General features: G+C 39.5%; 3 protein-coding genes across 5 annotated transcripts; 2 read left to right on the top strand and 1 right to left on the bottom strand.

The window, feature by feature from the left end:
• Nucleotides 1-1,763: 1,763 nt before the first annotated feature.
• catip (ciliogenesis associated TTC17 interacting protein) lies at nt 1,764-6,057 on the top strand (the record flags this gene model as incomplete). Its single annotated transcript, XM_084056904.1, has 9 exons — nt 1,764-1,875; nt 2,307-2,492; nt 3,510-3,565; nt 3,750-3,836; nt 4,484-4,651; nt 4,801-4,925; nt 5,272-5,348; nt 5,676-5,764; nt 5,869-6,057. 9 exons carry the CDS (start codon nt 1,764-1,766, stop codon nt 6,055-6,057), a joined length of 1,089 nt encoding a protein of 362 aa, XP_083913030.1.
• An 867-nt stretch (nt 6,058-6,924) lies between these two features.
• casp8 (caspase 8, apoptosis-related cysteine peptidase) lies at nt 6,925-14,979 on the top strand. The gene is made up of 12 exons (XM_084058354.1): nt 6,925-7,062; nt 8,035-8,160; nt 8,653-8,843; nt 9,241-9,346; nt 10,062-10,185; nt 10,270-10,352; nt 10,500-10,566; nt 11,206-11,291; nt 12,294-12,405; nt 12,565-12,692; nt 12,782-13,167; nt 14,789-14,979. The coding sequence occupies exons 2-12, from the start codon at nt 8,053-8,055 to the stop codon at nt 14,916-14,918; spliced, it is 1,521 nt and encodes a 506-aa protein (XP_083914480.1). The 5' UTR covers nt 6,925-7,062; nt 8,035-8,052; the 3' UTR covers nt 14,919-14,979.
• A 153-nt stretch (nt 14,980-15,132) lies between these two features.
• Nucleotides 15,133-21,987, bottom strand: LOC311046181 (caspase-3-like). 3 transcript variants are annotated; one of them, XM_084058358.1, is made up of 6 exons: nt 21,902-21,987; nt 19,038-19,384; nt 18,419-18,462; nt 18,098-18,209; nt 17,354-17,939; nt 15,133-17,183 (listed from the first exon to the last, which is right to left on the bottom strand). In XM_084058358.1, exons 2-6 carry the CDS (start codon nt 19,375-19,377, stop codon nt 17,030-17,032), a joined length of 1,236 nt encoding a protein of 411 aa, XP_083914484.1. In that variant the 5' UTR covers nt 19,378-19,384; nt 21,902-21,987; the 3' UTR covers nt 15,133-17,029. The 3 variants fall into 3 exon arrangements, with proteins under 3 accessions (XP_083914484.1, XP_083914485.1, XP_083914486.1); XM_084058359.1 differs by having other exon boundaries at nt 18,425-18,462; XM_084058360.1 differs by having other exon boundaries at nt 18,419-18,453.
• Between the last annotated feature and the right edge of the window lie 1,626 nt (nt 21,988-23,613).

The raw sequence follows: 23,613 nt of genomic DNA, 5'->3' as shown, positions 1-23,613 counted from the left end.
TCAATTTTGAAGTTTGCGAGATTAGCTACAGACAGACAGACAGACAGACAGACAGACACACACACAAACACACCAGCCTTCGTCTTGTGGAGATAAAAAGCATGTGATTCAATTTGCCATTTTAAAATGTATTGTAAATGAGGGAGGCAAAACTTAATTATAACAATGTAGGCCTACTGTAGCCTGTACAAATAATAAAAAAACAAAAACAAAAAAACAAAACAAACAAGCAAGCAAACAAACAGACAATACAAAATAACCACAAATTGGCAACTAGGCAGAGGGGTGAGACAGGCTTGGATTTTCAGCTCCCTAGAGCCTAGAACACATAATGGTGCTTGGTGACACAAATTACATTATGCTGCTTGCAGACAATCTAATATTGCTAGCCATAGCTAGGAAGGAAGCACTACAACAGCAACTGGATCACCTACACAATGTTGAACATCAGACCTGGGCCCTGACAATAAATCTGGAAAAGACCAGAACTATGATCTTCCAGAAAAAGCCCAGAGGTCAGGGAAACCAACCCAGGTTTCTACTAGGATCCACCAACATAAAGTAGCCAACGTGTACTCGTGTAGTGTAGAGATGTAGTATCATGTTGTAGATGCAGATCCATTTTACACCTATTCTTGCCTGGTTAGACACAAGGTGCATAAGGTTAGACACAAAGGTCCTTGTTGTGTCTTAGGTTGTTGTGTCTTAGAAACAGAAGTTGTGGGAAATGTATCTCCAGTTGAAAGACAAGACAACAGAGAGAAAGGGTTTCCAACTACTGGCTTGATCGAACACAGCTCAACACATGTCCCATGTCCCAAGTGCCCTCTTGAGGCAACCACATGTAACTTTTTTTTTCATGTAGACCTCCTACATTATAATCCTCCTCACTAGTTTAAAACGTAAATGCTTTTTCAGTTAGGCTATTTTTCCTTGAGATTTCTGGAAATAAAACGTAATGGTAGTTCGTTGCAGTGTTTTTCAGTAGATGACATGGAATAAACTTGGACCTGCTATTGCTGTTCCCATAGCAACCCACTGACGGTGTGTAGACTAGCCTACTGCGCACATGGCTGCGCAGATAGGCTACAAGTTTATGGTTTCCAAGGCAACAATTTCGTCTTATTTTCGGGTAAAGGCCAAGAAGACGATCCTAAGACGCCTCAATGCTTTTCTTAAAACGATAAAGAAAAAGTAGGTACTTCAATATCAGTTTGCATCAACGAGTCAGCAGCCGACTGAATGTATTGTATTATTGTTTGTATTTATAGTCTCGATGAATTGAAAACACAGGACCTTCATGGAAACAAGCCCTGAGGGTTTATCTGGGTTATCCTTTTAGCAGTGGTTTTTAACCAGTGGTCCGGGGACCACCAGTGGTCCTTGAGGGGGTTCCAGGGGGTCCCCAGCCAAATTAACAATTAGGAACCAAATTGACCCTTATATGTTTGTAACTTTGAGAGTGTACAAATGGAACCAAATGGACCCGTTCCATTTATACACTCTCAGAGTTAAATGAACACTGATGATGATGATACTACTGTGTAGATTGGGACCCCCAAGTAATCAAAATGGTTGAGTCCCTGGCATATCTTTTCTTTGTCCCTGGGCTAATATGTGTCAATTTGGGGGTCCTTGACGCAAAAAAGGTTGAAAACCACTGCTTTTAGCATTCTTTTGTATAATTCTGTGCCACCGTGCCTTTTTTTTTGCAAACTGTTAATGAAGTATTCAATAAAAAAAAAAAAAAGAAATCAGGACAGATGGAGGTTCCACTTGAAGAAGAGGACGAGGTTGCAAGAGCGGAAGAGCGGCCCCCCGAAGTCGAGGTGTTGAACGCTTCTGATGAAGCCATCAACTTTCTGGCCAGTATTGGTAAATTGCCCCACACATACACAAATATTTAAAGATTGATCTGCTCACTGTGGCCAATGGTGGCGTTGCTTGCCTCCATGCGCAGAGGTAACCAGTGGTGTACAGTAAATAAGTACATGTACTCAAGTAATGTAATTAAAAACAATTTTGAGGTATTTTTTTTACTTTACTGGAGTATTTCCAATTTTCAGTACTTTTACTTCTAACTCCACTACATCTAAGAGGCAAATATTGTACTTATACTCCACAATTATTTGAAAACTTGAGTTACTAGTTACTTGTTTTTACTTGTAACAGAGAGTATTTCTACATTGCAGTATTGATACTTTTACTTAAGTAAAACATTTGAGTACTTTTTTTCCACCACTGGAGGTAACCCATGATCCATCTATCTCTCTCTTTCCTCCTGTGTCCCTTTCTCTTCATTGTAGAGGTCGCTGAGCTGCAAGAGTGTGTGTTTTCTGATTCTCTGGCGACCGTGTCAGAGGGTGGCAGGGAGCTGGGACAGTTCACTGTGACAGTGGAGGTCGCCAACAGGTTCCAGAAGCCCTGTTTACTGTTGCGTGCCCAGAGCCAGGGAGCGATTGACAGCACCCCCTGTGGAACATCGATCACAGGTGATGGGTTTTGGAGGATATGGGTGGGCAGGTAGCAGTGGTGTAAAGTAACTAACTAGTACATGTACTCAAGTACTGTACTTAAGTACAATTTTGAGGTATGTTTTACTTTCGCCTACTGGAGTATTTTGTAATACTTTTACTTCTACTCCACTAGGCTACATGATACATCTCAGAGGCAAATATTGTTATTTTTACTCCACTACAATTATTTGAAAACTTTAGTTACTAGTTACTTTGTTGATTTTTATTATTATTACAAAACATACATAACCACTTATATATAACCCTATATATATACTTCGGCTATTTGAAAATAGACGATCTACAAGCTCACAACACATCGCGGTGCGACACGTTGTGAGCTTGTAGATCTGCTATTTTCAAAAGCCTTTAATATTTTGAAAACTTGTGAAATTGGACAATCTGCATTATGAGTTGCTACTTTCTACTTTTGTTACTTAAATACATTTTTTTTATCACACCACAGTCAACATTTAAAATATAAATATGCAAAAATGTTTTATGGCATAGGCCTATATATAGCATATAGATGATTATTTTGCTCAATAACATGGGGAGTGGGCACTCCCCATGTTATTGAGCAAAATAATCATCTTGAGCATATTATTATGCATACAGGAATGAATGATTTCAACTTTACTAACCTTTTCTTGACTGCACAAGAAAAACGGCCTAATAGGCTAATCTATGTCCACTATGTCAAGGAAAAGTGTAGGTAGATTACAAAAATAACAAGCTTTAATGTGACTCACAAATACTACATATAAAGTTTTATTTATAAGTTTTATGTAAATATGTATTTTTGAGGGCCCATGTCAGCTGACCCAATGTTCCCCCTGTGTCAGCAGCTCTGGCAGGGGGTGATGCTTTCCATTTTGCATGTTTATAATAATAAAAAACTTTTTTAGAATAGCACTTTTCATGCACACTGTTTAACTACGTGTTAAGTTAAGTGTAACTACAAATATTTCTTCCTTTTTCCAAATGTGCAAGCCTACCTATCAACTGACCTGGAGACTTTGGAACAAGATCACCACGAGTATGTCAAAGTGAGTCATTCAATTTATTTGAATATGCCAGCTACACAGAAAAGTCTGGAGTGATAATTTAATTCTGAGAGTGTAAAGATTTTGCAAATAAAGATTTTTGATCTGTTCTTTTATCATGTGTTGTTCTCATCTAAAATGTCTCTGCTCCTGTCCTCAACACGCCTCAATCAATCCCATGTTGCAGCTTGAGGGCCACAGGTTGGACAGGAGATGTCATATGTCACAACACAATGGCCAAATGAGGATCGACAAAGTCACCTCTGTAGGAGAGGTGAGAGGGAAAAAGAAGATCAAACTTCCCTAAACACTTGAAATTAGGGAATTGTCCTGTCTTTTAACAAAGGTTTTAATCTAATTTGTTGCCAGGGAAATATGCGAATATTTTGAAAACAGTGAAAGTATAAAATAGGACTTAAATAGTTAAGTGGTTAAAGGAACAAATTCAGGATACCCGATTGTTGTACCCGAGTGCATGGATCAAATAATCATCCATCACAGTGTCCCTGGTTCGGTTGTGGCTGGAGGCCTTCGTTGCTCTGCCTTCAGTCTCCAGACTGAGGGTAGAATATTACTTAGAGGGGGTCACCAAAGTTGTTTTCAATGAAGTACTTAGTACGTTAAATACTTGAAAACCATAGTTTTATAAATGATATCACCTGGCCAGTAACTGTTACCTCTACTTCCAGTCCCCTTGTTCATACCGAATCAGCTTTTATTATGATCTGAACTACACATTCAAATAGTTTCGTTGCATATTGCACGGTTGTGATGCTATTGTGGTGACAAACTCTGTGCACACAGACATAAATACAAACTGAAAAACAAAACCAGCCACAAGGTTGCGGCTGGTAACAAACATGATTATGTTATCGCAGCTGATAACCATAGTAATATGTCTGTGTGCTTGCCGATGTATAGGAGGTGACAAAAGAGAGTGTGTCTTATCCATTGTCCATTCTAAGAGGACTGGTAACAGAGGGCGCCAATCTACTGCTGATGCGGCTCCTTTCTTTGAGGAGGAAGGTTCCGGACAACATGACCTTCCTCTCCCTCGACCAGGAATCACGCCTCACCCACACAATTTATGTAAGTATGTATTTGCCTTATGTATGAATGCATGCTAAGACCTGAATTCCCTATGATTCTGTGATGTCCACTGGTTTTGTCTCATCCTGGAAACCCAATGCCAATTTAGTCTCATTACGTGTGTGTTTGTCTGTATGTGTGTGGATCAGAGTGAGTTGGGACTAAAGCAGCTGGAAACTGGGTGTGAGACAGTGGAGGTGTTCGGGTTGGAGAGGAAGATTAACTCTGTGGAGGACATGGCCGTCACATGGCACTGTTACTTCCTGCCTGATGGGTACGATCAGTGGGTTTGTGCTAGAACAAAGTTAACAGTGGAGTTCTTTTAACCTCCCAGGTATTTCTATTTTGGGGACTCTGGCCTTCGGATTTTATATATTATTTAAAAAACGCTTAGTAATGCATTGTGAGCTCTGCTATTTTTGTTATTTGTCGTACGACAAAGTATATTGGGATTAAGTGGTACATGGTCTCATTGTGGAAAATGTAAATGTAAATAATAATGTCTTAATTAATTAGTTTGATGCAAAAGGGGATATTGTGATGTTTTGTTGTTCATTCCATTGTAATGCATTTCATTCACTAATGATATTCCTCATCAATCTAATGTTTTTTCTGATCAGGCATCTGGCCAGTAGAGTCCAGATAGGATCTCCAGTCACCATGAAGCTTGTGTTACCACCCTCAGAGCTTACAACAGGTAACCTATTATTTTTCAATGGAGAGTATTTTTGCTGATGTTCCCGTGCTGAGCATTTAGCAGGTGTTAATTGGCCAAGACCCAGAGTAGTGGAAAGAAACATTTTAAGTTTAAAGCAAGAGCTCTGCATGTCAAACAGCTTTTCAGTAGATGTGTGGCAATAGCATTTGCCATGATAATGACTTCCCATTATGCATCTGTTTAATATCATCAGCTGAAACACACTGACAATGTCTTCCATGTGTAAATTAAATCTGTCATTCACATATAGCCTACATGCGACGTTTTGTGTATGTGTGTTTTGTGTCTTGCATTTGTGTGTGCTAGACTTGATGGAAGAGAAACTGGTCTTTGAAAATATACCTCTGGTGTGGGAGGAGGACATGCAGATGCGGTCCAAGTTTCTGGACAGAAAGGTATGTAAAAGGTTAGGCAGTAACGTTTGACGAGAGCAGAAGTCAGCATGCATTTCAAAGATTCTGAGGTTCACTTTCCACATCTGTGTACTTCTGTGTCACAGGAAGAACTGAAGGCAGACCACGCTTCGTACCTGAGAGAGCATCCTGAGCTCCGTGCCCTCATGGCTGACTTCCTGCAGCTCCTGTTGCTGAAGAAGCCAGACGACATCTTTATGTTCGCAAGAGAGTACTTCCTCCCCTTTGCTTCCCGTCGTACCCTGGGACAAAACCTCAAAACTCCCTTGATCTGAGAATATGTCCGACTGTGCATTTTGGAAGTTGACAAAGGCTTTTCTGTTTTAGAATTTCGATTACCTAAAAGCACTGGTCATACGCTTAAGTATATTTTCCCTCTTGTATTTATTTACTCATGATTGACACTGTAGATGGAAATGGGAGCTAGACTAAGACTTCCTTTGAGCTGAGTAGCATTCATAAATGTTTTGGTATGAATAAAGTTGTTTCCAACATTGTGTGGGTGCTTCAAAGTATGATATTGTCTGTACAGCCTGCAGTAGGCTAATAATGTAAGCAGGGGTGGAAAATAACTAATTATGAGTACGGTTTATTGTAATTGTGTAGCTTCTTCCACATAGGCCTACTTGCAGCATACCTTTTAGTGTAGGCTACATTCAAAAATGCATAACTGTACTTTCATGAACAAACAGGAGAACATTCTAGGCTATTTAAGTTTGTTTTTAACCTCCTTCCTATAAAGACAATGTTGAGCAAGCTTTCTTTTTAAGAAAATAGGCTCAGGGCATTGCTTAATTGGAGAGGGGACTGGTTGGTATGGTTCAGTTCTTGATTCTTTCACAGTAACTGATTGCGAAGGGTAGTCTTCAAAATACAAGCAATATTTCTTATACTAACTTTACTTGAGTAATGTGTAAGTCAATTAACAGACTTCCACATGTGTAGGATTCTTTTCACCCTTGGGTGCAAAGTGCAAACCGCATAGACGGTAAAGAGCAAACACACTCCAGTGTAAATACAGCTGTGCTGTGAGTGTGAGGCTGACTGGCTGCCTGAGTGCGTGTGTCATGGGCGGGGCATCTCTGTCAAACCAATGATAATTCTGTTCAAACCAAACTGAAACTAAAACAGTAACAGGCGGCTACAGTGGTATAAAGGAAGGATCGTTGAACGACGGACTGTTAACTATAACACGTTTTGAGCGTGTGGTTCAAACTAGAAAAGCTTTCTCAAGCACTGTAAGCGGACAAAGAAAGAGGCGTTTCGGTTTCAACTAAAAGGTGAGCTCTAAAATGTTGACTGAACTCTGGGTAAAGTTTTAGCCATGGTTCACATGACGCTCGTCTCTCATGGTATGACAGTTAGCCGTAGAATACAACTCTCGTAGACGTATTTATGATTCTGACGTTTTCAATCTACGAGAGTTGTAGGGTTCACCCCCCATGGCCAACGGGACTTTCAGCACTATACCCCGTAGACTCTCCAAACATGTACAAATTGAAAGATAAAGGTGCTTACCCCCACGTCCCAAATGTTAACTCTTTCTACGGCATAGTAGTATAATGTAATAATCCATATCTTTCGATAAAGAAGTGTTTTAATGCCGTCTGTGACCGAACGCCATTTTTTCAACCTCGTCTACTTCCTGTTTACATTGAGCGTAATTCCGGGTTTCACCGGATGCGCCCGTCACTACCGCCCATTGGGAACTTCCAACAGAATCGGCCACAGACGGCATTAAAACACTTCTTTATTGAAAGATATGGATTATTACATTAAACTACTATGCCGTAGAAAGAGTTAACATTTGGGGCGTGGGGGTAAGCACCTTTATTTTTCAATTTGTACATGTTTGGGGAGTCTACGGGGTATAGTGCTGAAAGTCCATTGGCCATGGGGGATCAACCCTACAACTCTCGTAGATTGAAAACGTCAGAATCATAAATACGTCTACGAGAGTATTCTATAGTATGACAGTCATGTTTCAGGGCTAGGTAAAGTTTGTTATTAAACATAAAAGTTTGTTTGCTTGTTTGTTTTTAAATTAACGTGTACTCCCATTTCCCTCAACAACTGGTGCGCCAACCGGGGAATTTCCTAGGATAAACGGAAAATTCGTATCTCTGCTGCTCAGCATTATTAGTCAGGTTTAATTTACCTAATTGAATTTGTACGAACGTGTCCCCCCAGACGTCTCCCATTGAACCTCCCTTTACTAATCCTAAAAACCCTATTTCCAATTTCTTTGATAGGACAAGAGTGTATGAGTGATGAATTTGTTGACTCTTTGTCACATCGATGAGGAGTTGGACTCCTCTGAGGTCGCTGCCTTGTGCTTCCTATGTCGTGACGTGCTGAAGAAGAAACGCAGGGAGAAGGTGTGTTTTCAGTCACTAGGCCTACTGTAGCCCACATAAGCACCAAACACTGCTGAAATATTAGGAAGATGCCATGGCTGATAGGGAAATCTAAAGATGCCTCAAAAATAGTTATTTGAATAAACATTATAGGTTAAGTAGGCTATTTGATATTCCATAATTCCAAACAGCTTCCCTGATGGCCAGGATCTTTGTAAATGTTTTACTCAAATGAGAAAATTCCAAAGGTCCAGGCCACAGCATGACCACATTCAAATGAAATGCTTCTTTGTTGTGCCATTATTGTGCTGTTGTGTCCTACTGACTCATCTGCCAGTGAGGAGCCCCCACCGGGAGGACGCAGAGCCTTCGTTCTAATCCTCGAAGCTCGACAAAGCCAGATGGACTGTTGGTGGAGTTGAACCCACAACCTCCCCAGTGGTGGGCAGATACTTTACCACTGCGCCACCCGAGCGCTGACCAAGCTAGCTTTTCTCCCCTGTTTTCTTCCAGGTGAAAGATGCAAAGGAGTTGTTCCAGAGACTAGAAGAGAAAGACCTCCTAGAGAACCACTACTTCCTTTCTGAACTACTCCAGACTATTGGTCGAGTTGACCTGCTGAACCTCCTGGAGACAGACAGCAGCCGAACAGACGCGAGTTCTGACCCACAAACAGATGCAAGTCCCTCTCTGTCACACTACAGGTACTACAGAAACCTGTTGTTGTTGTCGGGCAGAAACCTTGTATCTCCATATTTAATATTGTTATGTTTTTTTCCTGTGTTCGTATGACACTGTTGCTCAAAAGTAGCAAAAACGGACGATCTACAAGCTCAAAATGCGCTGCATCGCGACACCTTGTGAAAACGTTCTTCTGTGATTACATGCCCAAAATAGGAAAGCATTAACATGAGCTTAAGACTTTATAATAACCATTGCCACACAGGTTCTTTTTTCCATTTCCTGAAAAGTTATGTTTTTGGACATACAAGGTTTCCACCCGACAGCGACGATATGAAGTATGAAGTTACATTCCAACACCACATAACTGCGTTTCTTACAAACACACAAGAAAAAAGCGTCTGTTCTTCTTCTTTTCAGGGTGATGTTGTATCAGATACATGAGGACATGACCCAAGAGAATTTGGATAAGATGAAGTATCTATTGAGCAAGGAGCTGGGCCGGGGACAGCTGGAGTCTTGTACTGTGAGTCTTTATCGTAGATACACTGAATGCATTAGAGCCCCAGATTTTTGGGTCTGATGCCGATCCTGATTTTGTGCTTCTTGCATGGATTTGGCTCCTTTTTGTGGCTTGGAAGCTTTAAGAGAGAAATAAATAAATATATATATATATATATATATATATATATATATATATATATTATATATATATATATATATATATATATATATATAATATATATATATATATATATATATATATATATATATATATATTTATTTATTTATTTATTTATTAAAAAAAAAAAAAAAAAATGTATTAAGATTATTTTAGGGCTTTTATTCCTTTATTGCCAGGACAGTAGGCTGACAGGAAATGGGGAGAGACATGCAGCAAAAGCCGTCGGGAATGGGACTCGAACTTGAATCCAGGCCTGAAAAACTAATATTCTGACATCCTGTCTTCATTTTAATAAGATGAAAGTTGTTGCAGGTCCCTGCAATACAACTCTAGTTTTCTCTAATATAGAAATATTGTGTACGATCTGTCTCACAAGCATAACGCTGATATGTGTTGTTGCACATCCAAGACAATGGCGGATTTTGCCACACCCGCAAATTCACACTCATAATGAATAATTCCTCGAGTGTCAAAGATGCTGTGGGGTGTGTTGCGTATGTGCTCATGGACACCTGTTCACATAAACCAAAATAAAAGCAGTCCGTCTCTCTTTCAGACCGCGCTGGACGTGATGGCTGAAATGGAGGAGAAAGGTTTGCTATCTAAGGAGAACATGGACACGCTCAAAACAATACTAGAGCAGTGTGATAGCCAACTGGCTAAAATAATACACAGAGAAGGTAAAACAAACGTACTCACTCTCACACAAATACATTAACTCATTAATGTTGAATTGCAGAAAAAAGCATTATCTTCATTTGCAGGCACCACTGTACCACAGCAGCGACCCTTAGTTCAGCCGATCAGCCACCAGTATCCCCATGGACAATATAGCATGGACAATCAGGTAAGTAATGTGAATGTCCGTGTCTTGTGCAAAACGTAGTGTGTATATTCAACTGATCTAATGCAAAAACTGGTTGTTTAAGAGGTTTTCCCTGTAATAAACCCTCTTGTCAGTGACTAATGTGATTGAGCTTGTGTTTTTCCTCAGAGAGCTGGCAACTTCAGTGTTCGACCATCATCACATGGTCTATCTATATCAGAATCTCAGCCCAGCAGTAAGTTTCTCCCTCTATCTTACTCAATGACTCGCTGATTTATATTTAGTTGTGTGTCGGTGTCGTGGACCAAAAAGAGCAGATCTACAAGCTCACAGCGAAGCGTTGTGAGCTTGTTGATCTGCTATTTTTGGTGCAGCTTTATTCATGCACACGCACTTGAAGGCCTTTCTTCTGGTTCAGTCCATTATGCATCAGACACAGTCACAGTTTGAAATAAGTGCCAGACACATGAAACATGTACAGTAGTAATTGGTCTCTCGATCCAACTCCTACCAGCCTGTCTCTTCAAAGCCTAAAAGATAATGAAGAGACCTACAAAACCACATAAAGCTATTGACTTCCTCTGACCACTTGGTGTCACTGTTGACCCTTTTGAGTATATCATAATGTTATAGAAAACTAGTATGCATTACTATTTTAGCAAACTTCACTTCAAGAAACACTGCATCTTTTATCACATCTGTTATTCTTGCACACTTTACATGAGGGAACTCAAAGGCAACATGACTGACTTCCACTATTAGTTGCAGGACACTTGATGGCTACAGGTACTCTGTCAGAAATACTCACCATCAGTATGATCACATGTGCATTGAACAACATGCCAATTGAACTGATATGTATTCTTGTTTGTAGGTCAGTGTGCGATATCCCTTGAAGGAGGACAGAGTCTCTGTCTTGACTCTCAGCCAAACACAGAGCCTGCCTCACTTCGTGCTCAGGTAAATATTAAGCCTGGCATGGCCAGACTAATATCACTGGCCAGACTAATATCTGCATAGATATTAGTCTGGAATCTCTGTGTGGAACCTGCATTTCCGAGGGGCAAATTCAAAAAATGCCTCTGGTAATAAACCCGCCCCATCTTTGCATACTGGGCCCTGATATCCCACAGTTATAAGTAGAGCTTCAGTGGGTGCCAGGCACAAATTACCAACAATCAAGACATTCCAGTAGAATACGGTATGATTGTCAAATAATGAAATACTTATGTTGACAGAACAAAACGAATATGTTCAATAAATGTAGCAATTACCAACTACTTTACATTTTGGTCTTTTTATGTTTAGAGCAGTGCAGAAGCTGAACACTCTTTTCAGCAGTACCAGGGTCAGAGCCTTCCTTTCCAGCATATAGGTGCAACTCAAATCATATACCCAGCCCGGATGGTATCGGAAATAGTACAATTTTAAATATAGGCGTACAGTATAATGATGCTAGCCCTACAGAGAAAAACAAATCTTGAGTATTATGCATGTAAAAACACCAACAACAGATCAGTGTTGGCATTGCAATCAATGGCATGGCACCCCTTACCCTCAGGACATGATCCACCAATACACCCCTTACCACACTTGGATCAGCAAACACAGGGCATCTGTCCCTACAGTACCCTGGTCCAATGCTCCAAGCATCTAGATTCTTCTCTGTGGAATGACCTTCCCCCCCAAATATCAGTTGGACTAACATTGTGTAGACAAATATTTTGGTTACTTATTGCTGTTCTTACATGTATCAGCACTATTGTCCAATTGCATAATCATGCATATATCATGGTGGATATGGATTTATTATTTGAGTTGCTTGCACTCAAAGCTCTGCCCCTGCCCACAATGCTCTGCTCTGAGCTCCCTTTTTTAAGTTATCTAATGTAATATAAAATTTGTAATATTACATTTGTGTTAAAAATGAATTTCGTGTGTGGGTTTGCATGGATCCTGCAGACCGATTACTACGCAATGACTCGTAATCCACGTGGGCCATGTGTGATCATCAACAACGAGATATTTTCTGGGTGCTCCCTGAATAACCGACCAGGAACGATGGAAGATGAGAGTATGTATACCTGTTTTGGTGATCTGATCTAATTTGTGTGTGGGGTATATGGGTTAATAGGTACTGAAAGTCAACACATGATTGTCATCTATGATTTGTGCTTTGATGATGTATAACATTATCTCTCTATGAATTTGTCTATCATCTTGTATCACACAGGGGCTCTGAGTAGAGTGTTCTCTAGGCTGGGCTTTGAGGTGACGGTACACAGCAACATGTCAAGAAAGGACATACATGATGTGCTGGAAGAGCTAGGAAGACAAAACTTCATAATGGAGGATGCTTTGGTACGTGGTGTTCAACATCTCCAAAGAGGCGTCACTCTTTCACTGTGCCTGTTCTGAACAGTAATGAGCCATTCTGCCTCTGGCCTTAGGTGGTGTGTGTGCTGTCTCATGGAGAGATGGGATGCGTGTTCGGTACCGATGGCGAGAAGGTGCTTCTCCGTGATTTGACGCGGCCCTTCACAAGCGGCCGTTCCCCTACCTTGGCGGGGAAGCCCAAAATGTTCTTCATTCAGGCGTGCCAGGGGAGCGACTATCAGAAGGGAGCGATGCCGCAAGCGCGACGGGATGGAGAGGGTGACAGACGGAGCAGCTTAGAGGAAGACGCAGGTCCAGTCTTGGCCGAGTCGGTTCCATGGGACGCAGACTTCCTGATGGGCATGGCGACCGTAGAGGAATGTAAATCCTTCCGGAATGTTAAAACAGGTTCCATCTACATCCAGGAGCTGTGCAAACAACTTGAAAAAGCAGCAGCCAGGTGAGAGGGAGGTTTCATCAATTATTAGTGCTGATGTATGTATTAAATGCTTCGCAGGTATTTAGGTCACCATAAAGAATTAATGCTCATGCTTATCTCTACGAAGAACACTTCTTTGTTTTCTTTACAAAATAAGCCATTGCGAGGAGAGTACCGTTGGCTTATTATCTCAATCCAGTGATGTTAATTCAAGGTGTACGTACTACGTAGTGTTTCAAAAGTACACATAGAGTTGAAAAAAATGCATAAATTACTTCACAACTAAATGACATCTGAAAGGGGACAGAATATTGCTCATTCATTCACAAACACAAACAATATTGTCTTAAAGGGAAACTTTGTTGATATTTTTCGTAAATCATGTTCTGATGTGAGGAGGACATGTGAAATCAGACAGTTCCCCATGCGTTCTGTGTGCCCAGAGCTTGCACTGGAGGAGATTTTTGACTTCCAGTAGGTGGATTTCAAACCTGTGTTTACTAATTGTGTATTACAAGTTTCACCTAGTATTAATCAACAGGTCTTATTTAGAAGTTCATCTTGTATCTACTGGCAGTTACATTTGTACTGAAGCTGTCTTGATGCTGGTGGTAAGAAAACAGAAGAAAGGCTGGATTCTTAATTTTTACGATGTGAAAACCATGCAGTTGTGACTTACCCCAATAGACGGATTTCCGCGCGACGTCATCACAGAGCAGAATGCGCAATCTGCGCATGCTCGGGGGAAACGAATTGTTGCGCCGTTCACTCTGTTGTTATGTTCGGGAGTTAGATAGCCATAATTATGCTATTATAGGCATAATAGGCATAATGCTGCTATTATATACAAACAGATCCAACTTCCAACAAATCATTTTTATTGAGTAAACAAGGTATTACAAACTGCATAATTTAATCTACTTTCATTAAACCCGGTGAAGATCATGTCTTTTATGAATGGACATTTGACCAGAGCTGCTGCGGGTAATGGCGCCCTCTATAGGCTCCCCCCGGCTCTGCGCGGTCATATCCTCTCATGTTTACTAACAGGAAACCTGTCTATAGGGATTCGCCATGCTCCAACACTGGACTCTTTTAAAGCTGCCTTGAAAAGACACCTATTCTTTCAGGCTTATGGCATATAGTTGTTTGTGTGTTTGTTTGTTCATTTGTCTGTTAGTTGTTCATTGTTCTGATGTAAAGCGTCCTTGGGTTTATGAAAGGCGCTATATAAATTCAAGCTATTATTATTATTACAAAATGTATGCACTGTCACAGTGTAAGTGCCTTCTCTTTCAACCTATTGCAGTCGTGTCTCATTCTGACTCAGATAGCGAGCATTATAGAATTCTACTATAAAAGGGGCAAATCTTTGATTTATTAATTCTTCAGAATAGAGTATTCGGTGCACATCCTTAGGGTGCTGTGAGCTTGCGTTGGAGACCTTTCCCCCATTGACAAAGAGCTCGCACACAGAATGCACAGGGAAGTGTTGTGACTGATTTTCATGTCCTCCTCGCAATATAACTTTGTATATAAATTAAATTCCAGTTCATGGGTATCAGAACAATATCATATTGTCTAAGCTGGAATTCAGTAGTATTTTCCCACTGTAATGTTCTATTCTACTTTTTCCTGACAGTGGCGACGACATTCTTAGTGTCCTGACACACGTGAACCGGGAGGTCAGCAAAGGACAGTTTATGAACTACAAACAAATGCCAGAACCCAAATACACCCTCACCAAGAAACTCATCCTCAACTTGGTCTGAGACAACGAGCAAATCTTTGGATTTAGTTTCCATGTGAATAAATGTGTCAATGGACATGACTTAATAACTTTCTAGTAAATTCTTCATATTTGTTTTGTTTTAGTGGGTCTTACTATCTTATGATACAAAGAAAAAGCAAACGCAATCCAAATTTAGATGTGATCGCTAGACATGGGAGATCACCGTCTCTCTTTATCTCTCGCTCTCCCCCTCCATCATACTACAAACATGAATGTGCACACACACAAAGCGTGTATGTAAAAGCCTATTGGCAGATTCAGCTGGGCTCCACACTGCTGTCATGTCCAAAGTTCCAGGAAATGTAGGCTTTCAATTGCTATTGATGGAGATATGTGCTATCCATTATCTGTCACAAACTTCTGGCTCTCTTTTTCAAGGACGCCCTGATAACAGCATATAAAATACATAATGAAAAACAATAACACACACTTGAATCACATTACAATGTCACAAGTTGAAGTTGGTTACTTAATTGTCAAATGTTGGATCTGATTTCATTTATAGCCTAAGTGAGACAGTATTTTGTAAAACGGTCAGCATATCGCGGCTTTACCTTTGGCACCCATATTCCAGTTCTGTGCAATGTTTGGACACACTGTTGTGTGATTGTTGCAGAGTTAAATAAATAGTATCCACGTTAAAGTTGGACTCATGCGTACGTTATTTAAGAACAACATGGTGTCAGAAGTCCTGTAGTTAATGTGGTGTATAAGCAGAATGCAGAAATAAATGCAGAAATAAAAGTACAGGTTAATTTGAAAATAAATAAATTTGCACATAGACAAATAAATGTATCTGTGTGTGACAAATCACTTATTTGTATTCATATCTTTCCATTTGTTTTGTTTATTTCGCAATAATGTTTTTATTTCTGTATTTTTTCAACCATATGTTAATGAGGGGGTTTGTCTTGACTTCAGCAGGTATTAGTGATCTAACCCAGAGTGATCAAACCCACACTGTGATGAGATTTCAGGGACAGGCCCTTTTCAAAGACTGGAAGTGTTCAGTAGAAACTGTAAAATTGTATTAATAAACTCCTCAAAAAAAGTTTGGAAACTTAAATGTATTATTCCTCCCCTTCAATAATAGCAATTCGCACACATGCTTGCCCATTTGACATTGTAAGGGGCATTCTGTAATCATGTCCAGCTCAATTCATTGATTTTCAGGTGCATTCTGTAATTTTCAATGTAAAAATGGTGCAAATGTACAAACCTGATACAGTAGGCTACATGCCTTTAAAATAACATTAAAAATATATATGTTTACCTTTGTCATCTTGCCAACCCCATTTTGTCACTGACACATGCACATCATTTGTCTTATAGCAGATATGTTAGAAAGTCATGGGCACAAGCAAGTTGGAAAAAAAATCACAAATAAATGACAATTTTCCCAATATATGTGAGTTTCAAGCAGTTAACTCACATTTGATCTCAAATCAGAATACGCATTGGATTCCCCATATATGAAAACCAGCACATACTACTGGTTGAAAAAAGCCCAATTCAATCAAGTTTCTACCTTTAGTAATACAAAAAATATATATATACACATCATGCTGGAGGATAAAATGATTCTTTGCTACTTTTGGTACTGTAGCAAAATAAAAGTGTGTGTGTCAAGGTGGAAACCTCCACATGAACTTTGTGTGAATAAAAGGATCCTTAACATTTTAGGCTTAAAAGTGTCAATTGCAATAGTCCATCCATATAAACGCTTTGCATATGTATGTCATATCATAATGTGCATATACTGTATATTTTCTTTTTATTATTTTATGCTATATACTAAATGTTCAAAATGGATACCTTTCTTAATGACAAAAAAAAATGTTGGTCCAAAAACAGAACAAAAACACTTTGTAGAAGCCTGTGTACATGTTCAAGTGTATCACATTTTAGCTGTGAGTATTGAAGAATGTATGCATCTCCTTCACTTCTTCAATAGTAATATTTAAAGCACTCTTTATATTTAGGCCTGAGATATAAAAACACCTGTCAACAACATCATTTAACTTTACCCAGGACATTCAACATTAACCAAAATGCTTTGTGTGTTGCGTGAATATACTCAGTATTTTGGAATCAATTGGAGATCGGTGTGAACACCAGATTTTTCCTCAGGGTGACCTTCTTGGCTTCAGACATCTGCTTCATGCGCCCGGGATAGCAAGATGATCCCTCCCTCTGGCTCACATCGCTGTTGACCCGATATAGGATGGTCATGAGGTCATCACCACTGTAGCAAACACACAGAACACTCAAGAATGTAGTACTGTATATGATGTAGCAATGGAGGTGGGTCGTCAAATGTTACTAAGAATTCCTTAATAATATATTCATCTCAGTTTTATGTTCATGAAACAAAAGAATGTCATGTTTCATCTTAATTATGATTTTGATAGTTACCTGCGACAGCCCTCTTCAAGCTGTTTCCATAGAGACTGCATGAACCAGCTCCCATTTATGGGGTCTCTAAAGGATATGTAATTCTCTACGGTGGACAGGGCGACCAGGAAATCTGCTTCCACAGGAATGCAGGCCACCTCAGAAGGCATTGCATCATCTTCAAGTTCTGTAAAGCTGTCTGCTTCCGCCTCGAACCCAAGCTGGACCCTCTTCTTGTCCTGGCAGGCCTGGATGAAGAACACCTTGGGCTTGTCCACAAGGACGCGGCAGTTCATTCCATTGAAAGTCTTAGTTATGTCTTCGATGTGGAGGAGCTCTCCTTTGGTCCCGAAAACACCACCCTTGTCTCCATGACTCATTATGCAGCAAACAAAGGCATCCCCGTGCTGTGGAAGAATCTCAACATTGGGCTTAATGAACTCTTTGCCCTCTCTGGACCACTCATATACTTTGGATTCCTGTAGTAGCTCAGTGAGGTCCTTCAAAGAAGAGAAGCGTTTCAGTGTCTCCTCCATTTGGCTCTTGGTTTTATCTTTAAACATCAACACCCTGAAGCCCAGCCCGCTGAATGTACGTGCCAAATCAACTGCAGGGGAGAAAAACACACATACCATTGACTCATTATACTTCAACCACCCAAGAATCACTAACATTGCCGCATAGGGTTCATTTCTCATGTTTACATTTTTAGATGTAAGGGAGTATGAGAGTATAAGTACTCTAGTATCAAGACAACATTCATACCAGCATCCTTGTTTGTTCCAGCTCTAGTTTTAAATCCATGTTTCTCAAAGTTCTCATTGTTCATGATCACACAGAGACCTGTAGGTTTGCTGGTCAACTTGTACTGGTCATCCTAAATCAGAGACAGATTTTGAGTTTTTTCACAAATACACAATGGTACACTAAAATGCCTGCTCCAGGAATAATCAGACCACTGTGCATGTATTACTATGACTAGTTGTGCAAAATTAGAAGTTATAACTACTATCTGAATACATTCAATACATACAAGTACATTCTTAGTGCAATTTGTGAACGTTTCAATTCAATACTTTAACTTACATTTACCTTCTGTCTTTTATTGTGGACAGGACCATCTGGACCATCTAGGTGAAAAAGGCGATAAATAAAATTACATTTCAAAACATAAAACAGCTTGATACCAATTTTATGAAAGGTTTATTAGTAAACTTTGTTTTAAAAAGTAGAATAATAGAGTGTTACATGGATGACATGTGTTCCATTTATGCCATGGGTTCCTATTTCTACCTAAGATTTCCAATGTAATTGTTTTGCATTGAGTTTTGAATAAATTAGGAAAATAAGCTATGTGGCAAACAAAAGCTTACGATATATATTACATATCAAGTTTCGTTCAACAAGATATTTTTTTCTATTTATAAACTACACAATATGAGTTTAGAAATGCACGTAATAGCTTAGATATTAACGGGTGCCAGTTATGTTATAAAACAAAACATGAAACTCACAAGCTTAAGGTCATGTTAACCACAGACCTTAATTTCTGCATAAATTGAAAAATCTGTGAGGGGGAAAAAAACATTGGGATTCTGGCCAGGAAAGAGGAAACCCCATTGCAAATTCACTTTGCGGTTTTAGGACTAGAAGGAAGTGTTTGTTTATAGTGGTATGTTACAGTAATGAAACCCTAGTACCCTACCATTACTTGCTTGCGTGGGATAATTTAAGGCATTATCCAAAGAACAAGAATTGTTGTCCCACTGTATCTTCTCCAGGTCATTGAAAGTGTCCTTGATATCAGCATCAGTTTGGAGTAGGTTCAGGAAGCGTTTGCAAGTGTCTTCTCCTTTATCCATAATCTTGTCCACAAGTCGGATGATGCCTCCCTCCACATTCTCCGGGTGGATTTTCAGATTTCTGTACTCACGAGGGTTTATCAGCTTATTCTCTGCAACTTTGTCAAGGATGCGTGTGGGGTCTGTGCACAGAATGTCCTGTAGTTTTGTTTTATTACGCATGATCGCATCTCTAGCTGTCATGTTGAACCTAAAGAGAGGAGGAATAGGGTTATTCATCAGTTATAGTTATAAAAACCATGAAAAACCACACATACGCAGCAACTATGCATGTTACTGTTGAGGAATTCTCAAAGATGACAGACTAGAAGAGTTGAATTAAGCCAGACATCATACTACAAAGGTTACCAACAGACCAAATGCACATACTACTGGTTAAAATGTGTTACTATTTATATCTGTGTATCGTGATGTGATTGTTCACTCCTGTAACTTGAACTCAAACTTTCATCATTTTCAACGGATATTGGCTGAGTAAGGAAACACCCTCAGCATGCAAATCATATAAAAAAGGGGGGTAAACCGTTATAACATAAAAACTGTGCTAATGCATCAAACAGTGTTATATGAAAGGTAATTAAAATGTGACCTATTATAATATATTAGATGTTTAAATTTCTCAGGCAGGCAATGAACAAAATTGAAGGTCTGTGTCTATCGATTCTAATTCTACAGCAGAGAACAGACTGAATCCTGAATGGCTTGAAAGTTCTCCCACTGCAGGGGAAATTCCACCTCACCATGACAGCATGTACTGTTTATTAATAATACTAATACAGTATACTACGGATAGTATATGAACAGTGCATACTGACTGTATAAACACGCACTATATATGTATAAATTAACAGTCTGTATGACTGTATAACAGGCACCACCCAGCCATCTGCATTCAATTACCTGTGTTTGAATCATTTTAATGGGAATGAGAAGAAATAAATCCTTTAATAGAAACCAGTCTGGGGAACATCAGGCCAGAGTGTTGTGCTCTTTGTTGTGACTTGTGCAGCCTATTTTCCTTTCCATTGTCATCCTGCTAACCACAATTATGTGATGGTAAACCTGTAGAACCCTGTTTAACCTGTGTGGCAGGAACCTGTATGGCGACACTCAGCCAGAGTGGTGGTGTAGGCGGATTTCCACTGGCATGGTACCACACCACACCACACCACACCGACCACCACAGCAGCGGTTTCCACTACAATGAAGTGGGTAGAGTGGTGTGTAAGTGGTACTAAACTGGTGCCTAAAAAGTACCCAGTCCTGGGTAGGTCTGAGCTAGGCCAAGCTGGGCCACATGCACAGGTGATTTGCATTTGTATACAGGACAGTTGGCCACTCACCTACATTCCATTGTTAGGCAAAAATTTACATTACAAATGAGTGTGAATGACCGGAGTCTGCTACTCATACCTGTGGATTTGAGCAGGGGTACTTTTGTGTAATGGAAACAGTAGATAATTTGAAGCAGTGCGGTTCTGGTCTGGTATATGCTGGACTGGACTGGTCTATAAGCCGTAATGGAAAAAGGGCTCATGTTGTAAAGCCTGGTCCAGTCTTTTGCATTTGTTTAGTTGGTGGTCAAACATGCCTGTGTGGCCTTTATGTCCTCTAAAAGCTGATAACACCAAATAACCCCTATTCCTCCCTCCTGTAAATTAACCTACTGTTTATTTCCCTAGTATGTAGTATATCCATACATAACGTTAATGTGGCTGTTTAAACTGTGCTTAATCCAGTTTCAGCACAAACATGGGGACAAATTAGTTCTACTGCTATGCCACCAAAATGTGGAATGCCCTACCAACAAATATCAAAAAGTGTAAACTAATTCCAAAATCGCCATAAAAGAGCACCTACATACGTAGGCCTACATATTCTAAGTTTAACCCCAGAAATGACCCCCCCCCCCTCATGTCCACAATGGAAACAAGCCCCTATAGGGCTTTTTGTGTTATCCTTTTAACAATCATTGTAAAATAGTAGGCCTACCTCTGTACTTTACAAGCGGTTAAAGTATTCAATCAATCACATCTCAAAATGCTGTCAACGTCACGTCATGTTATCTTATTAACTGCCGTTTTTACTTAAGTTAACTAGAGTATTTCCAATTTTCAGTAGGTTACTTTTACTCCACTACATCTCAGAGGCAAATATTGTACGTTTTACTCCACTACAATTATTTGAAAACTTAAAGTTACTAGTTAATTACTTTGAAATGTTGTATTATTATTACAAAACATACAGTATAACCACTTCAGCCCTTGATACGTTTCGGCCATTTGAAAATAGCCGATCTAAGCTCACAATGTGTCATGATGCAAGGCATTGTGAGCTTGTAGATCTGCTATTTTTTATAGGCTACATTTGAAAACTTGTGAAATGGGTCCTTCTGCATAAGCGCACGGTCACACCGCACTTTCATTCTACCTAAGAGGGCGGATTCTGACAATGCATTTCAATGGGATTTTTTTTGTTGCAGAAATACGCAAATGGCAGCAAACCGCTCCATTACCATTGAAATGCATTGGCAGAGTACTTTTACCACCACTGCTGGATTGGAAAACCTGACGAATATCGTAAATAATAAATATACTCGCATTTTATACATCCTTGAGATTCTGAGACGAAACGCATAAGCTGCCGTTGCCTAAGATTCAGAACATAGATACAACTGGTGAGATAGATATGATATTAAAATACTTACTGTCACAAGTTGTCCCTCGTAAAAGACGTGCTGCAAGCTACTATGATGAGTACATAGTCTGCTAGTACGTAGTAGTAGTGCTACTACTAGTAGTAGTTTAGTTTCACTTTGGCGGCATTTGCCAGATCTTGCGAGAGAAATAAGTAATCAGGTCTAGGAAAACAAGCCCTAAAGAAGCAACTTAGGTCAGTTAAAAACTGGGCACAAAACGTTTTCATGAAAATATTTGAGAACCACTGTTTTAAATGATGATAACAAAAAATGGAAGCAAGCATAAATAAGCGAACAAGCCCAACAAAACCGCAACTTACAATATTTACAAGCAACTTTACAGAAAAAGAAGCCCATCGCTTATAATAAGTGGACATGGCAACGCTGCTTTGGGGGGAAAAGGAAAAAGTTCCTCTTTTGAACGTCTCGTCACCCACCCTTCTTTCAAGAATCAAGATAACATAGAAAAGATGCTATCAACATAGTCCGTTTGTCTTTCTGTCAGACTAAAGAATTCAACAAAAATTGCACGTAAAAGTAATTTCACACACTCTTCTACACCTGACCTGAAAACCCATGTGATGACAATAAAAAGTTGAAATTGAGGAATGATCTTCAGGCATATCCACTTCAAATAAACTAAACAGTCAAAGACTTTAGCATTTATTGTAGCGGTTCCCAGCTGGGCATGAAAAGAGGTTGGAGCCTGACTGATGATTTTGAAGGTTCTTTATTATAAATCAACGTGAAAACTGAAACACACCATAAACATTTAATCAATAAACTGTCATAACAAACACATGTCCCAAACCAATAAAAGGTGCATATATCAAACCACAAACAGCATAAAAAGGTACCAACCACAACAATAAATCCCACAACAATAAGAAGGACATTCACCTTTTTCCCTCTCCAGCTAGGTGCTAAGTAACCAGGTGCTTTTCCAGTGGTATGTCTGTCACTCCATCAATAACACATATTAACCTAACCTATTGATTATTACCGTTCATTTAAATTAAAACACATGTTGTTGTGCCTATAATCACCGTCCACATAAACAGATCCTATCCTACACCCTTGTGGCCGGAGTGTGCTAAATAGGTCTATCTAGTTTAGGCATTTTCTTAGACCTTCTATTCAACAATGCCTGTAATTCACCAGTGGTAATGCAATTCAAATGCTCCAAATAAGGTAAATAGGCACATTAGGGTTAAAGTTCATCCATGGACGTCCACAGAATGACCTTGCAGTTGTATACCCGGTATGCAATACACATGTGCTCAACCTGGGGGTAGAATCTCTACCTCTTTGGAATTGTAGTGTTTTAGTACTGAATGGAGTACTTTTACAATAGAATATTTAAAAAGGGATGGAACACAGTGATACAGAAAAACAAAATCAATTTATGATCACATAGTAAATTGGGGCTTTGAGAGGGATCAGCCTTAATTAAGTGGCCATCATAAATCAGAGACACCCAAAGAAAATATGCACCTAAAATTAAATAAATAACTATGCTGTAGACCATGAACGATAGAACCCAAATTCTACACTAGAAATGAAGAAAATAATCATCTTGGATTAAGGCATAAATCTCATATACCAATCATATGTGTGCATTTATTCTAAGGAAAACGAATATCATCACATGGGTATTTTTATGAATAAATAACATTTTGCGTGCTGCATCGTCATAAGCTGCAGCTGCTTCAAACCTCTAA

The sequence above is a fragment of the Gymnoscopelus microlampas genome (genome assembly GCF_963454915.1).
Source record: "Gymnoscopelus microlampas genome assembly, chromosome: 5".
Classification (NCBI taxonomy): Eukaryota; Metazoa; Chordata; class Actinopteri; order Myctophiformes; family Myctophidae; genus Gymnoscopelus; species Gymnoscopelus microlampas.
This window is presented reverse-complemented; position numbering and strand designations above follow the sequence as displayed.